The sequence below is a fragment of the Mastomys coucha genome, unplaced genomic scaffold (assembly GCF_008632895.1).
Source record: "Mastomys coucha isolate ucsf_1 unplaced genomic scaffold, UCSF_Mcou_1 pScaffold14, whole genome shotgun sequence".
NCBI classification, from domain to species: domain Eukaryota; kingdom Metazoa; phylum Chordata; class Mammalia; order Rodentia; family Muridae; genus Mastomys; species Mastomys coucha.
Window position 1 is genome coordinate 34522275 of NW_022196896.1, and position 18155 is coordinate 34540429.

An 18155-nucleotide genomic window follows, 5' to 3' on the forward strand; every position below is an offset into this window, starting at 1 on the left:
CTTCTCCTTCTCCTTCTCCTTCTCCTTCTTCTTCTTCTTCTTCTTCTTCTTCTTCTTCTTCTTCTTATCCTTATTCCTCTTCCTCCTCCTCCTCCTCTCCCTCCTCCTTCTCTTCCTCCTCTTCCTCTTCTTCCTCTTCCTCCTCTTCTTTCTTTTAAATATTTTTCTTGTCTTTTTTTAAATCTTTTTTCTCTAAAGCATATTTCAATTTATTTTTTTATTTTCATTTTATGTGTACTGGTGTTTTGCTGCATGTATGTCTGTATGAGGGTGAGTTCCTGAATTTTTCCTGCAATTGAAGTTACAGAGATTTTTCTAGCTGCCATGGAGGTGCTGGGAATTGAACCTGAGTTCACTGGAAGAACAGCCATCTCTCTAGCTCCAGTGGATTTTTTTTACTATAGCTATTGTTTTTATTTTCAAAAGATAACTCTTTTCTATTGTAGAAACCAGAGGGGCAAGGACACCACAAGAAACCCCACAAAATCAACTAATCTGGTCCAATAGGAGCTCACAGAAATTGAACCAACAGGCAGGGAGCCTGCATAGGACGGACCTAGGCCCTCTGCATGTATGGTATGGTTCTGTAGCTTGGTTTTCTTGTGGGACCCCTAACAGTGGGAACAGGGGCTGCCTCTGACTCTTTTGCTTGCTTTTGGGACTCTTTTCCTCTTGCTGGGTCATCTTATTTAATGTGATATGTCATGTTTGGTTGATATCCGTAGGAGGACTGCCCTTTTCAGAAAGGAAATGGAGGTAGGGGCCTGAGAGGACTGGGAGGAAAGGAGGGAAAGAATTACAGTCTGGATATAATATGAGAGAGAGAGAGAAAGAGAGAGAGAGAGAGAGAGAGAGAGAGAGAGAGAGACAGAGACAGAGACAGAGAGAGAAAGATAAGAGAGAGAGAGAGAAAAAGATAAGAGAGAGAGAGAAGAGAGAGAGAGAGAAAAAAAGAGAGAGAGAAAAAAGAGAGATTGATTCAGTATCAAAGTATTATATTTTCTTTTTGGCCTTTAAGCCACTTGGAATTTATTTTGACTCTTAGGTTATTTTGTTTCCAAGATGAAGACTTAAAGAGTTGGAGATATGGCTCAGTAGTCAAGAGCACAAGCTCTCCTTCCAGAGGACTTGGGTTTTTATTCCCAGCAACCACATGACAATTCACACCTATTTGTAGCTCCAATTCCAGGAGATCTGGAACCTTCAGACATACACGCAGGCAAAACACCAATTCTCATAAAATATAAATAAATAAATAAATAACTAAGATGAGGACTTGATAAGATGAGGCTGGCCTCCATCTCTTAAATTTAGGGGCTCAGTCAAAACTCCTGACTCAATCTTCCAAGTAGCTGGGATGATAATTTCACACACCCTGCCTAGCCTTGTTTTTCATTTCAAGGTAGATTTATAGGTTATATATATATATATATATATATATATATATACTATATATCTTCTATATTTGGATACCAGTGGGTGAAGGCTCTTGTACCTGGGAACCTTAGTTTGATCCCTGTAACCCATGTAGATGTGGAAGGAGAGAATCAACTCTAGAGATTTTTCTCTGACTTCTACACATGGCCTGTGCCACACAAGCCCACATGTACACATCATGTGTAAGCAACACAACCTACATACAGTAATGATCATGATAGACTTGAAGTGTCTAAGTGATGCCAAGTTTGGCTGGCACTAACCTAACCTTACCTTCAAGCCTTTGTGTCCCTCACACACACCCTTCTGGATTTTCATATATATTTTTTTAAATTTCTGTCTCTATTTTAAGTATATAGTTTGTCATTTATCGTTATCAAAAAACAAAATTAGCAACATGAAAGCAAAAGCTGATAAATATCAAGGCTTCAAGACCCTCATTTTAAAGATACATCTTCAATTCCAAATCCTCCACAAAGCCAGTAGATAAAATGAGGGCCTTTTTAGCCATCTATGCAGTGTTTCTACCCAAATGTTAACATATGCTCATAACTGTTTTACATTTTCTCTAGTTGTTCATCTATGCTAGCCTTGTCTGAAGTGTTGATAACTTTCTCAACAATTAGACGTAGCCATTTGCTACATATACATATAAATTTATGTCTTTCACAGGCACCCAGTATCTGGTTAAAACATATTTGCAGGCCAAACACCGCACATGCTTGTAATCCTAGTTTGTGGGGAATAAAGACAAGGTGGGGGGTATCTGTATCAGTAGTTCAATGTCCTCCTTGACTACAAACAAAGGTTCTGAGGGCAGCCTAGGCTACAAACAAGCCAAACCAAACCCCACTTGCTAGATATATCATAAACAGGCTGTACTGAAAGGCCCCCCTCCCAATCAGCACCTTAGTCAAAAGCTCCCAACTTTACCAAGAACAGCTGCAGCAGCAGCACCAGCAAAAGCAGCAGGCATTGGAGCCTCGGCCACCCTGCTGGCTTGGGATAGAGCCCTGGGTCTCACTTCCACCGCACATCTGCCGCATCCGCATTTCAGTCTGCTCGGGTCCCACAGGCTGCAAAAGAAAAAGACTAGTTAACACCCAGATGTAGTGCTCTTGGGTCTTAAACCCAGGGTTTCATCTGGCTCATGGAGAAGACACAGGGTGTTAACACCCAGGCCATTTTTGCAAACTGGTGAAATGTGCTTTGACTCCAGTGGTACTTTATTTAGCAGAGTTAATTGAACAGGGTGTGAAGTTCTAGGAGTAAAATGGAGAAGAGGCTTGCCCTTAGATAGCTCACTAAGGGAGATAAATGAGTATACAGAGGCCACTGCTAAGTTATGGCCACAGAAGGGTTTCCAGGCTTCAGGGTCTCTCTGTAGTGAACCACAGATGAGCAGTTACAAGGTACAGTACAACTACACTGCCCAGGAGTCTGAGCATAGAGATGGATGGATATAATCTATGCCAAAAAGATCAGCCACACTAACCAGACCCCCTCGAGAACTCTCAGAGGAGGTGGTGGTGTGTGTCTACAGCCCGATCTGCAGCCGGGTCTACAGCCAGATCTACGCACCCTATTAGCATCTTCAGTGGTGTTTGATAAAAACCCTACCTTTCTTCCACCAGAGTAGCACTAAGAACATTGCTTACTGTGTAGCAATTGCTTAGTATTCCCCAGGAAGCCAGACCTAGAACCAGCCTGGGGCCTGCCCAGTCCTTGGAGAGACCAGTCCATGGATTCAAAGCTATCTAACAGATCTATGACCTTCAGCCTGGGTTTTGTTGTTGCTGAAGATTAGAAGATCAAGTGACAGGTGGGCATGCAAGCAGAATAAGAAAGGAGAGATGTGCTATTCTCAATTTTGCTTTTGATAACTATCATTCCATTCTTTTTTTTTTCAAGACAGGGTTTCTCTGTGTAGTCCTGGCTATCCTGGTACTCACTCTGTAGACCAGGCTGGCCTCGAACTCAGAAATCTGCCTGCCTCTGCCTCCCAAGTGCTGGGATTAAAGGTGTGTACCACCACTGCCTGGCCTAATCATTCCATTCTTGATGGTGCTAATTGAAAGCTAAAACACACACACACACACACACACACACACACACACACACACACACACACCTTAAATAGGACTTTAGAATTAAGTACTAGATTCATTTATTCCTTTGGTGTGATATAATCCTATGTGCAATTAGATTCCTTCATTCCTTCATTCATTCATTCATTCATTCATTCATAAATAAGGTCTTGCTATGTTGCTTAGGCTGGCCCTAAACTCGCATGATTCTCCTGCTTAAGCCTTATTTATGAAGAATGGGATCTGGGTTAGCATGTAACTTTAGGATAGCAAAAGGGAACTTGCAAACAGCTTCCTGACCCTTTTATATTTACAATACCCAGATGCTGCTCCATAACACTTTAGCCTGGACAAAGCAGGTCAAGGTTCACAGCCTATGCAGCCTTTGTTGTCAGAAGGCACCACTGAGGGATGGCTTCAAGATGGAAAGAGTCTCAAATGTCCCCAGGATCTACTCTCCTATGGCATTGCAACAGAAACATAGACCAGCAATGGCTCACTTCACTTCAGGATGCTGTGGCACAAGGACACGTCTGCACAGCTCCCAAGGATGTTTAGAGCCCAGCATCTCCAGATAGCCATGTTCTACAAGATTTTGGACACAATAAGGAGGATTTACCTTTCTCTGGGGTGTCTGGCAGGTTTTCAGCATAGGCTAAAGCAGTGGAGAACATGGTTAAAAATCAAAATGAATGTTGATATGTTTTTATGTTAAGCATTCTTTCCATATTTATTTTTCTGTAAATCAAGAGAAAATGTTGGTGAGTGAGACACTCCGACTCTGCAACAAGTGTAGACTGTTGAGTGTGCCCTGGATGCCTGACTCTCCAACAAGTGTAGACTCTCCAGTGTGTCCTGGATACCTGACTGCAACAAGTGTAGACTCTCCAGTGTGTCCTGTATGCCTGACTCTCCAACAAGTGTAGACTCTCCAGTGTGTCCTGTATGCCTGACTCTCCAACAAGTGTAGACTGTCGAGTGTGTCCTGTATGCCTGACTCTCCAACAAGTGTAGACTGTCGAGTGTGCCCTGGATGCCTGACTGCAACAAGTGCAGACTCTCCTGTGTGCCCTGCATGCCTGACTCTCCAACAAGTGCAGACTCTCCAGTGTGCCCTGCATGCCTGACTCTCCAACAAGTGCAGACTCTCCAGTGTGCCCTGGATGCCTCAGTCCAGGACTGACAATCAAGCAGTCGGCTAAATCACCCTTAGACTAAACTAGCAATCTTGAAGGCATTGCTTGAAGGTACTCCTAGGAAGCAGTCACAGCTTGTTGCTCCTTCTCCGGAAGAGCCAGCCTAATCAGAACTGTTTCCAACAGTTGGTACTGGACTGCAACCACAGACCCCAACAAATTCTATCAGGATCTGAATCCATTTTGAGTCAGGCCAGAGTGGAACATGCCCCTGGTGGCCAAGCAAAGGGACTACTATGACTGGTGCAAAGGGGACAGTGTTATGACTGACGGAAAAACAGACTTCCATGTGCATAAAAGATTTGATGTGAGTGGTGCATATCATCTCATCAGCAGCTATTTAACCCTTCAGTTCAGCACATCAAGTGATCCAGAGGAAACTCTCCTGCGCTGTCTCCCCTGTGGTAACAAATAGCCAGTCTCTTCTTGCCTACTTTCGGGAGACTGAGGCTGAGCTGGTAAAGGAAAGCAGCAGCGGCAGCAGAAACAGTGTAGCCGTGGTACACGAGGCAGAGAAACAGGAGCACCACCCTGACAAGCAGCACATGGCGAGCTGGGCCACTATAGGCTGAGCCGGAGAACTCATGCGCTGACAGCACTGACTGCCTCCACGTGGAGAGAGCTGCAAAGCCAGCTGTGGACTGAAGCCAAAGCAGTAGCCATAGCAACAGGAGGCAGTTAAACACTGTAAAACAGCAATATGAATAAGAAGAACAAGAAGACGAGGAGGAAGAGGGAGAAAAAAAGGAAGAAGAAGATGAAGAGGAGGGAGAGAAGTATGAGAGAAGAGAGAAGAAGAAAAGAGGAGACTGAAGGATAAAAGGCTAAAAGAGCAGAGAAGAAAGACTACAGGCTGTGGCAGTTAGAAAAGTTCAAGACATCTGTCAAGCTTTTGGAACCAAGGATCCTGACACTCCAGGCCTGGGTACTGTAATACTAACAGCTGAGGAATCTTGAAGTGCACATGTGCTGTAAAGCTGGAGGGACTTGCTCACTGGTGTTCCTGCCTGTCTGTTGCACTGGCTGCTGTCGAACATGGAAAGGTATAAACACTATCTAAACCTAGTACATGAAAAGCTCCCTTCACTACCCCTGATCTCTAGGTACACAAAAGGACTCTAGGCAGCTGTTTGGTTATTGGTTTGACTTATTTTTAAAAAGCCTTAATTGCTTCCTAGAACGGGGAAGGATTGTCATACATAATGTTTAGGAATGGTGGTTGTTGTTTGCTTTTTAAGGCAGAGTCATTTCAGCCAGTGTGAGGACTGAAGTTATTTCCTGGTACAGTGTGGAGGAGATCTTACTGATTTAGTTCAGAGTAACCAGAGAGAAGATGGAGTAGGTGGTGACAGCCTTAGTGGATGAAGGTGGATGCAATGAGCACAACAGCAAGCAGAGGAGAATGTCAGGGAAGATCTTGGCTTTAACAAAGACCAGATTTTCTAGATTACTGAAGGCAGTGAGGCAGAAGATGAAAAGGCCAGAACCCGTAAAAGGTGAGCCACTTGGTACGGGCCAACCAGCAATTGTGGGCCTGCATCCTATATGTGGGGGTTTGGATAAATATGCCCCCTCCATAGACTCATGTGTTTGAATGCTTGGCCCACTGGAAGTGGCACTATTAGGAGTTGTAGCCTTGCTGGAGGAAGTATGCCACTGAGGGGGCCGGCTTTGAGGTCTCCTATGCAAAACTATACCCAGGGTGGAACAGAGTATCCTCCTGCTGCCTGTGGACCAAGATGTAGAACTCTCAGCTCCACCAGCACCATGTCTGCCTGCATGCTGCCACAATTCTTACGAGGATGATAATGGATTAAACCTCAGAAACTGTGAGCCAGTCCCAATGAAATATTTTCCTTTGTAAGAGATGCCTTGGTTATGGTATCTCTTCACAGCAGTAAAACCCAAACTATGCCATTATCAAATAGTATCATAGGCAGGAGGCAGGGCTTCTGCCAAGAAGTTGTCAGCACTGAACACCATCATGGTTCACCATGAATCCAACTCATGATTATAGCAGAGAAAGAGATGCCTGAGAGTTTCCAGGCCCTCATACTTTAGTATCTACAACACAGGATCAATCTAATTTATGAAATACCAGTTCATAAAAAAAACCCACTTTTATGTATAACCTTAGTTTTCTTTGCACAGCTCTTGCACATTTTTATAGACTTATTCCTGAATTATTTTCAGACAATGTTGCGGCTGCAGTAAGCCATTCGTGCTCCACCTCTTACCTCTCTGTGTTTTCTGACTAGTTTTTAGAGTTTAAGAAATTAATAATACTGAACTGCTTTAACTGAGCTAATGGCTTTAGAAGTCCTTCTGGAGACTCTCATTTCCCACATGATTATACCACTTGTCTCTCCTGATCCTTTCAAAGGTATGAATATCTGTCTCATTTTACTCATTAAGAAATATAGAAAATACCAGAAAGTAGAAAAACTTGTTGTACCTTCAAGTTCTTCATACTATATGTTCATATAAATATAGGTATAAGATATATTATATACATTTTATGCATATATATATATCCTTTTTCACATTGTGTTAAGGGGTATCTCTGGGTGTCTCTGTATTTTCAGTTGTTGATTCTGTACCAGCAGAGAGCTAGGTACTGGCAGAATTTTGGTATTAGCATTTCTATGGCCCATAGAAAATAAAGGTTTTCTATTTTGTAAATATTTGTCTTTCCTTACCTGCCTAAAGACAATCTAGAGATAGACCAGAGGTTGTCTTGATGCTGATTGGTTATAACAACTGACATTCATAGCTAGAGCAGGAAGTAGAGGGTGAACATGAAAGGAATAGACATAGCCTGGAGCAGAGAAAGGTATGCAGCGAGCCATATGGTAGGGCGTGGGTTAGAGAGTGAGGTTAAGTCTGAATGGTAGCAAGGAGACTTCCCCAGCAAAAGGTCTGAGCTTAAAACTTATTTAGCAGCATCCGTGTCTTATTTATACTGCTGGTGGGTCTAATAAGGTCCCATGCGATATGTGTGTGTGTGTGTGTGTGTGTGTGTATGTGTATAATATATATATAATATACAATATATATTATACATGCATATGACATTTATATGCGTATGCCAGCATATATAGCATACATGCCTGTGTATCACCTGTGTGCCTGGTGTATGAAGAGGCCAGAAAAGGCCCTCCAGACTTGCTTACCAGACAGTCTTATGGAGACATTTTCTCTATTAATAATCTCTCTTCCTGAATATGTCTAGCTTTACATCAAGTTGACAAAAATAACCAGGATGAAGCGGGGGAGGGAGGATGGGATAGGGGTTTTCTGGAGGGGAAACCGGGAAAGGGGATAACATTTGAAATGTAAATAAAATATCCAATAAAAAAGTACCTAGAATGCTGAGGCTCTCTGAGCTCACTGTACTGTGTAGATCACTGTAGAATACAATGCTGTACATTCCACCACAATGCCGAGGATTTCTGTGAGCTCACTGTACTGTGTAGAGCACTGTAGAATACAATGCTGTACATTCCACCACAATGCTGAGGATTTCTGTGAGCTCACTGTACTGTGTAGAGCTCTGTAGAATACAATGCTGTACATTCCACCACAATGCCGAGGCTCTGTGAGCTCACTGTACTGTGTAGAGCTCTGTAGAATACAATGCTGTATATACATTCCTGCTCTATTTCCAATACTGCTTGGTGATTACACTTACTTGTACCTCTATGAGGTTAGCTTTCCTTTATTTTATTTTTTATTTATTATTATTATTATTATTGGTAGTGGCTTTTTTGAGGCAGGGTCTCTTTGTGTAGCCCTGGCTCTCCTGGAACTCTCTTTGTAGACCAGGATGGCCATGAACTCATAGAGATCTGTCTGCCTCTGCCTCTTAAGGGCTGGGATTAAAGGCATGGCTCAAGATTTGCAGTATAATTTATAAATTCTCCTACTTTTCTTTCTCAGTGTTTAGTGTCTCAGTTATGTCTGTGGATTTTTGCTTTAGAATCACGACCTACTTCATATTCCTGTGTTATCAGCACTTCTTGTATAGTTTCTCAGAATTTGTACATATGGTTTATCAATTGTGACATTTTAAATCATGCAAAGCTTCTATAAAGAAGGGTACATAAATATATAATTTCTATAAAAATTGCTAGTAACTTATCAAAAATTCTCAATTAATGGGCATGAATTTGCTCAACTGCTATGTGCTAAAATGTTTAGTGCATTTATACTATACCCAGCGGAGTTGTGGTGTAATATGGGAGCCAAATCAGAAGCTGGAAGTGATGAAAGAAATGAGTGTTCAAAAGAAGAGAACACCAGGACTGGGAAGTCTCAGGCTTACAGAGATTACCTAACACTCGCACTGGGAGCTTGGTTTGATGTCTAACTGAGGAAACACAGCAATGACAAGCAGCAAATCCTGACAATTGTCTAACTCACACATGGAGCCTATTAAACTATTTGTATTTGCTTATGCTTTAAATTTTTCTTTTTCTTCTTCTTTCTTTCTTCTTCTTCTTCTTTCTTTCTTTCTTTCTTTCTTTTTTTTTTTTTTTTTTGAGACAGCTTTCTCTGTGTAGCCCTGCAAGAATTGAGCAAACAGGGACACCTCATAAAAATACCAGAGAACTAGGAATGTCCATTAATCCTAAAGACAGAGAGCTTCAGAAGAATTTACTTATCAAACATCCATCCCCAAGAGATGCTGTAATTGCAGGCAGTAATGACCGGTTCCAGGAAACGTCCCCAGGAGGGGGTGGATCTTCCCCTATCCCTCCTACTGCAACAGGTATCTCCTCCTCTCCTGGAGGACAAAGGTCAATGGGAACAAAGAACAATGAGAAGGATAACCAACCCAGGTTGTAAGTTGTAAAACTCTGTTCTGAAAAGGTATAAAGAGTATGGGCTTTCATCCCTTGTGGTCACCTTGCCTGTATGTGAGACAACCCCAGTGTACTGGATTAATAAAAACCTCTTGCTAATTGCATCGATCTCCATCTCTGTGTCTTCACAAGTGGGACTTCCATCCCGAATTTAACAGCCCTAGCTTTTCTGGAACTCACTCTGTAGACCTGGCTGGCCTCAAACTCAGAAATCCACCTGCTTCTGCCTCCCAAGTGCTAGGATTAAAGGTGCTTTAATTTTTTCTTAATAAAGTTTTAAAATTTTGAATTCCATTAAATTTAGGCATATGATTTAAGGAGAAAATTGAAGCATTTTCTTCTTTAGACAGTGAAGCAAATTATACAAATGCATTTCTTTGTGTTGAGTCATGAGTACTTAAATAAGAAAACTCTATTTTAGGACTTTTAATAAGTACTATTCTTTTGTTATTTGACCAAAACTGACTTGGTGACATCTTATGAAAGAGCTTTAAAACCTACCCACCTATCTACCCACTTATCTACTTACCTAGCTCTATCAACCTCTCCATCAATCTATATATTCACCTATCTTTACCCATCTATTTACCTGCCTATCTAACTACATATCATTTTTTTAATAAGGCAATTATTTATTCTTTGAAGATTTGGTAGAATGTGACTGTAAAATTTTGGGAATCTTTTAGAAGTAGTTTGTTGACGAGGGATTCAATTTCTTCTGCTTCTTTTTATTTTATTTTATTTTATTTTATTTTATTTATTTTGTGTGTGTATGTGTGTGTGTGTGTGTGTGTGTGTGTGTGTGTGTGTCTGTGTGTGTATATATGTATGTTTGCCATATGTGTGTAGGAATCAACAGAGGTCAGAATTTGGAATCAGATCACCTGACACCAGAGTTACATACAACTGTGAACCTCCTGAGGTGGGTGCTAAGATTCGAACTCAGGTCCTCTGGAAGATCAGCAAGCACTCTTTACCACTAAGCCAGCTCTGCCTCCCATGATTTCCTCTTTGTACTTGTTCTTTTGCTAGTTTATTGCACTTTTAAAATCAGAATCCATTTTTACTTTTCGGAAACTATTCTGTCTAGTTTTCAAATTTATTGGAACTCATTAGTCCTGTTGGTAATTGTTAGAACAAGGTATTTATTTATTTGTTTATTTATTTATTTATTTATTTATTATATGTAAGCACACTGTAGCTGTCTTCAGACACTCCAGAAGAGGGCATCAGATCTCATTATGGATGATTGTGAGCCACCATGTGGTTGCTGGGATTTGAACTTATGACCTCTGGAAGAGCAGTAACTGCTGATCCATCTCTCCAGCCCCCAGACAAGGTGTCTTATATTATTGCACAATAATTTAAAAGATAAACCTAGAATAGTAAAAGTTTCCTATAAAATATAAATATATTAAGGTGACCTAAACAAAATCGCCAAATAATGGGGAAGACAGAGTACCAACTGGACATTTCTTGACACCAAGTGAAGCTTCCAGTACTGACAATGGCCTATATCTAATTGATGTAATTGGAAAGGGGTTATAAAGTAGCTCTAGACAACCCAGTCAGGGATATAGGCTGTTCTCTATGAACTGATGGTAGGGCCCTATTGCTGGAGACAGCACCTGCACAACTCCTTGAACACAAAAGCTGAGCTGGTAGCAAGCTACTTAGTCATGGTACTGGAGTGTACTCTGCATGCTACTAAAGGAGAAGGGTAAACACCAACCTAACGGCAGGCCTTTCGATCTACAAGAGTGATGACCTGTCTCCAAGATATGCTGATGCAACGGGTGGTACAAAGCTTTGGGAGGAACCAACTGATATCTGATTTGAGTTGAAGGTCCACTCCGTGAAATGAAACTAATGCCCAACACTCCTTGGGTGGTCAAGAATCTGAAACTATATAGTCTAGAGACTTGGGGTAAACCCAAATACTACTGTTTAGTAAAGAATGTAGCAATACTTGATTTCTAATGACCTTCTGCTATCAGTGCAGATCAGTGTCTTGCTTAGCCATCATCAGAGAAACTTCCTCCTGCAGCAGATGGGAACCAACACAGAGACTCACAACCTGACATTGAGTAGAGAGCAAGAGACCCCTAAGAGAGAAAACACTGAAAAGGTTGTCTCTTTAAAAGGTTGTCCCCATCAAACCTCTCCCCTTGGTGCTCAGGGAACCCTGTGGGGAAAATAAGAAGGCAGAAAGAGTGTAAGAGCCAGAGGGGATGGAGGACATCAAGGAAACAGGCCCTCTAAATAAACATGAACACACATATGAAGGCACAGAGACGGAGGCAGCATGTGCAGGGCCTGCACAGGTCTACACCAAATGGAGTCCTAGAGCTGGAAGGAGAAGTGGACACATGCCTCCCTTCCTAACCCAGAAGCTAAAAGTTTGTTTTCTCTAAAGGAGTCTCACTGGGCAAAACAAACCACCTTTTAGGGTTGGCCCAGCAGAAGATGGCCAACACAAAACCTATGGAATGACATCGCTGGAGGTTAGTCAGAGTGGCTTATTCATCTACTTGCGTCCTGCCTTACGTGACAGGGCCTTTGTGTCTATGCTATGGCTTACAGTCTGTGCAAACGTGAGTCTCTGCATCTCTAAGCATTTCTTTGGCTTTTTCTTGTTTGGTTGTGTGGTCATAATTCAGTTGTTTGTTTTTGACTTATCTTACTATTATTCCTTAGATGCCTGTTTGTTTTCGAACAAGACAGAGAAGGTGTGGACCTGGATAAGAAGGAGATTGAGGAAAACAGAGAGGGGGGAGGGGAACTGTAATCAGAAAAAAATCTTGAAAAAGCTATGTTCTTTTTCTCTTTTTTGGTTTTTCTGTGTAGATAGCCAGGGCTGTCCTAGAAGTCACTTTATCTACCATGCTGGCCTCTAACTTAAATCCTCCTGCCTCTTCCTCCTGAGTGCTGGGATTAAAGGAGTGTGCTACAACACCCAGACAGAAAGAAAAAAAGTCTATTTTCAATAAAAGAAAAAAAAGAGAGAAATATATAGTGGATTATGTTAAGAGTTGCCTTTTTTTCTAATATCATAGATTTTTGCTGGTCTAGGGCGGCCTTGAACCCATGACCCTTCTGCCTCAGTTTCCTGAGTTTCCACATTACAGGTATATAGCACTATGCTTAGCTGAGAATTGCATTTTAATATATGCAATTTTAATATATGGTAAGGAATAAATATTTTAAATGTTAGTTGTGAATATGAAGTTTAATAGTATGTATTAAATTTCACATATTTATAAGGTATTACTAATAGGCTATTTGTTGCATAACTTAACACAGCTTGTTTTGGGGATTACTGTCTAATATTAACTATCTTCTTTTAACTTTTTAAAAAATTTACTTATTTATGTATATATATTTTTTTAATGTAGGAATGCTTTGTCTGCATGTATACCTACATGCCAGAAGAGGGCATCAGATCCCTTTCTAGATGGTCATGAGCCACCACCTTGATTGCTGGAAACTGAACTCTGGACCTCTGGAAGAGCAGTCAATGCTCTTAACCACTGAGGCGTTTTACCAATCCATGGATAACTGTCTTAGTCACTGTCCTGTTGCTATGCAGAGACACCATAACCAAGGCAATTCTTATCAAAGAAAGTATTTGATTGGGGCTTGCTTATAGTTTTAGGGGTTTAGTCCATTGTCATCACAGTGGGAAGCATGGTGGCACACAGGCAGGCATAGTGCTGAAGAGGAAGCTGAGAGTTCTACCTTGGGATCCATAGGCATCAGGAAGAGAGAGACACAGGGCTGGGCATGGGCTTTTGAATCCTCAAAGCCCACCTCCAGTGACAAACTTCCTCAAACAAGGTGACACTTCTCAGTCCTTCTAATCCTTTCGAGGAGCTCTATTCTCAAATGACTAAGCATTAAAATACATAAGCCTATGGGGCATTCTCATTCAGACCACATTAAGTAAACTACTTGGTATGCTTTTCCTTTGTCTTCATCATATCCACAAGAATGCTCTATCTATGCTTCCTTGCTACTCTTTCTCAGTCTCACAGAAACAGCACTACTTGCCAGGTCTTCTATTTCTCCTTTGCTCTGTGCTTGGTATCATTTTGCTGTCTACTGGACAGCAAATTCCTAGGAACTTGACCCTGCATATTACAGGTAGCTTCCCTCATATACTGACTGGCCCATCAGCCTAAGAGTCCAGAGTCTGAGTGTAAGAATTGAGCAAACAGGGACACCTCATAAAAATACTGGGAAGCCAGGAATGTCCATTAAGCTTAAAGTCAGGGAGCTTCAAAAAGAGTTTACTGATCAAACATCCATCCCCAGGAGATGCCCTAATTTCAGGGAGTAATGCCCAGTTTCAGAAAACGTCCCCAGTAGGAGGTGGATCTCCCCCCACCCCTTCTGTGTGCAACAGGTATTTCCTCCTCACCTGGGGCACAAAGGTCAATGGAAACAGAGAACAATGGGAAAGATAACCAACTCACACTGTAAACTTATGTTCCTGAAGGGTATAAAGAGTGTGTGCTTTTGTTCCTCGGGTCGCCTTTGCCCCAATTGCTGGACGACCGACAGTAGTATACTGGATCATTATTAAACCTCTTGCTTATTGCATTGATCTCTGTCCCTGTGTCTTTGTGAATGGGATGACCTCCTGGGTGTAAGACTTGGCTCCCCAAATCTTACATGTATAGTTAGATGAGTGTAAAAATCAATGTTGGCAATCTCAGATGCTTTCTTATACTTATGGCATTTCAAAATTACAGCAGGCACTAGGTCCTTTGCTTACAAGGGGCACTGGAAAAGCTAAACTCACAGGCTTTTCTCTTCAACAGGAGAGCTTTACACGTATTTTCCCCCAGAAAGCTGGGATTTGATATAGTTAATAACTTCGAGATCTAGAGCCAGTGTTGGTATTCTGTGTGGACTTCACCCCCACAGTTCCTGGCAGTAGCCAGGTGTGTTTCTCCCCACAGTTACATGGCAACAGCCAGGTAGGCTTGGCCCAGTATAAAAGGGGTTGCTTGCCTCTCTCTTACATCTTGCTCCCTTGCTCCCATCCCCCCCCCTCCTGTGGTCCTGGTCGGCCTCCATTTCTTCATTCTCTCCTTCTCTCTGCCTTTCTCTGCCTCTGTTACCCTCTTAACTCCCCTCCCCATGCCTAGAATAAACTCTATTCTATACTATTCCCATGTGTTTGTCCCCTCAGGAGGAAGGGATGCCTCTCCCCATGGGCCCACCAGAGCACCGCCTTCCCTGACACCCCAGAACATATTCTTATAGCTCTTTCTTTTTTTATGATCACAACAGCCAGAATTTACCAAATTCCCAGACTCCTAAGCATTGTTTCTCAGATGTCCCAGGTAGTTTGCAAATGAGCCTACTATTAGATTATTCAAGGTTCTTCCTGCCTAGACCTTTATCCTGAACTTTGTTTCTCAGTCAATAGAACCCATTCTTATGGGAGAGCTCACAGATACTTTGCAAAAGACAGGAATTTACAAAGGAATTTCAATGTCTTGCCTTAAGCTTTGTTGTGATAATTGTCCTAAGGAAACTTTTTTTCAAAGTTGTACAATGTGGAAATTTGTCAGTACCTACTAACTAAGTTGTGCTGAGCCAGATTTCTTTCTTGCTTCACCTGGATTGTTCCTCTGCCAGCTGTAGTGTTTCTAGGGACTCCCCGTCCCCCATAAAACCCAGCTGGGGAAATAAGACTATTATTATTTCAGATCTCAATTAATTGATAATCCAAGGCTTAAAGAGTCTGAAAATTACTAGGAACCTAACATTTAAGGGGATCTTTCAAAAGTTTGTCTAAATGCCAGAGCAAACTCTTAATTAAAAAACATTATTATTTATCTTGTATAGGTGAGGCACTGTGTGTGTGCGTGTGTATGTGAGATATGGTATGCCTATATATGATGTGTGTGTTACATGATGTGAGTGTGTATGAATGGTATGCCTATATATATTATTTACATGTGTGGGGTGTGTATAGATATGTGTGTGGAGGAGACAAGTGTCTTTACCTGATGAGCCCTCTTATCAGTCCACATTCTTAGTCTTGATTGCATTCTTTTATTAATTTGAATTAAAGGTAGTGTCACTAGTGAGAAGAATATTCAGCTATAATTAGCTCGGCAAAGTTATCTTGAACTTTCTGGTGGATGACTTTATTTCATTAGCTATTTTCATGATAGCTGATAGCATTTTTGCTTAGGCTCCGCCCCAGTTACCTGGCAACAGCCATGTGTGTATGCCTGACTCACTATAAAAGGGGCTGCTCACTCCCTCCTCACTCTCTTGCTCTTGCTCTCTTGCCCACTTTCCCCTCTGTCCGTTTGTTCTCTCCTCATTCCCCTCCCCCTCTCTTTCCATGTGCTCATTGCTGCCCTTTACTCCCCCCTCCCACCCCCCACCCCCACCTCCTCCCTTCCTCCCTCTGGAGGCTGGTACCTCCCAGGGAAGGGATGCCTTGGCATGCAAAGGCACCCTCTTCCCCCACACCATACCACACTTCTACTCTGGCTTCTTTTTCTTTTTTTATAAACACAACAATAGCTATTATAGTTTCCAGTTTTTGAAAATAGCCACTATTAAATCACACACTGGGAATATAATCAGTATAATAAAAATAAAGTACTATAGAGGGGAAAACATCTCTTGTTTTTGTTTTTTAAGATAGGGTTTCTCTGTGTAACAGAACCCTGGCTGTTCTGAATTCACTTTGAACACCAGACTGGCCTCAAACTCAGAGATTCGCCTGCCTCTGTCTTCCAAGTGCTGGGATTAATGGCGCGTGCCACCATACCCGGCAAGACACGGTGGGATCTTGTTTCATGGGGATATTGAATTATAGATGAGGTCCCAGCGAAGGGAAACAGAGCACCTGAATGGGCAGAGATTCAAAGACCCTCAGAAACAGGATCCTACTCCAAGAAGTGCTTGTAGTCCCACCAAGTTTAGACCAGCCTATAAAGGCACTTGAAAGGATAAGTCCCAGGAAGATCTAAACCACAAACTCATTTATCGCATCTCTAAGTTACTTTTGCTTTGCCATACTGTAAGACCATGGAAAAATACAAATTGACCCCAGGGACTGTGCTGCACCTGGGTCATGAGAAACTGACTGCAGGGACCCTGGGACCATCCTCAAGGCTCAGTACCCAGAGGAAATGGCTAACCACAAAGAGCAGATGTTGCCAAAGGTAGCTGAACAATCGATCAATGTATAGGAAATATTTGTATAGCTGTATACTGGAATTTCCCTGGAACCCCCTGCCCCCACACCTGCTTGCGGTTTCTGAGCTTAAATACTCTCTGTAACAGTCACTCGGGTTTCGGCTTCTTCCCGGACCGATTAAATCCTCTTGCTGTTGAAACGAATTTCAGACTCTTGGTGGTCTTTGGGCGAGGGTCCCGAGAGAAAGACTTTTTGGGTCTTTCAATACCATGGCTCTGGACTTATTTCTCTGTATACAGGCTGCTAGTCTGTGGCTGCTTGCACAGCAGGCCAAACAGATCTCAGTTTACTCATGCTGAAGTCCTGCACCACCGTGCAAAAGCTGGGTTATTCTTGTAACCTTCAGACTGGTCAGGAGAAAGAGAAATGGTTGTCAAGTTTCCAGTCAGGTCAGTTTTAGTCACCCGAGAAGATCCCTCTCCAGGGTCCTGTTAGCCTTTACGGGAGAAGGAATTTTGGTAGAGCCAGTTGATTTAGTTTAGTGCTCTTTTCCTTTGCCCTTTCCTGTCTGTAAGCCTGACCGCTTTACTTTGGATGGTGGGAATGCTAATTCTATTTCACAGAATGCGTCTAGAATCACAGATGTAGATAATCAATGAAGATCTTCACACCAACTTTTTTTAACTTCATGTTCTGACATTTCTTATTTAGTTTTTTTATTATTGTTCTTTTGTTTTCCTTTTAACTTAACTTTTAATATTTTCTTATTATTATATGTTATTTTATTATTCTGCCCAAAACCCAATTTCTGATTCATGTTCTTCTGCTACAGGCTTTGCTGTTTCTTTGATTAAATTCTGTTCCTACAGACAGGCTGGAGAGATGGCTCAGCACTTAAGAGCACTGGGTGCCCTTCTGGAGCTCCTGAGTTCAATTCCTAGCAACCACACTGTGGCTCACAATAATCTATAATGTGATCTGATGCCCTTTTCTGGCATGCAAGTGTATATGCAGCTAGAGCACTCATATACATAAAATAAACAAATAAACCTTAAAAAAATTCTGTTTCTTGATCTTTCACTCCTGGCTCCTGTGTCCTGTTGATATATCACTATCCATCCAGAAAACTATTGAGAAATACTATAGATAGCCATATATAAGCCTAGAAATCTGAAGGGTTTTTTTTTTTTGAGTTTTTTTTTATTAGATATTTTCTTTATTTACATGTAAATTTCTCCTTTCTCAGTTTCCCCTCCAAAAACCAAAGAAACAAACAAAAGCAACAAAAAACAAACCCCTGTTGCCTCCTCCTTCCCCATGCCTGCCACCCCTCTCCCACTTATTGGCCCTGGCATTCCCCTACACTGGGGCACAGAATCTTCACAGGGCCGAGCTC

General features: G+C 41.9%; 1 protein-coding gene and 1 pseudogene across 10 annotated transcripts in view; both read right to left on the reverse strand.

Moving 5' to 3' along the window:
- The window catches only part of Rgs20 (regulator of G protein signaling 20), a 139725-nt gene that overhangs the window by 17598 nt on the left and 103972 nt on the right, over positions 1 to 18155 (reverse strand). For 6 of the 10 annotated variants that reach the window (XM_031366755.1, XM_031366752.1, XM_031366754.1 and 3 more), the window contains one exon: positions 2371 to 2513. In XM_031366755.1, coding sequence (XP_031222615.1) covers positions 2371 to 2513 — 143 coding nt within the window. Of the gene's footprint in view, positions 1 to 2370; positions 2514 to 4143; positions 4180 to 7893; positions 8029 to 8083; positions 8449 to 9380; positions 9401 to 18155 lie in introns of those variants that run through there. The other 4 variants (XM_031366757.1, XM_031366762.1, XM_031366758.1 and 1 more) reach the window with 4 other exon arrangements.
- On the reverse strand, positions 5864 to 6260 carry LOC116088137 (annotated as a pseudogene).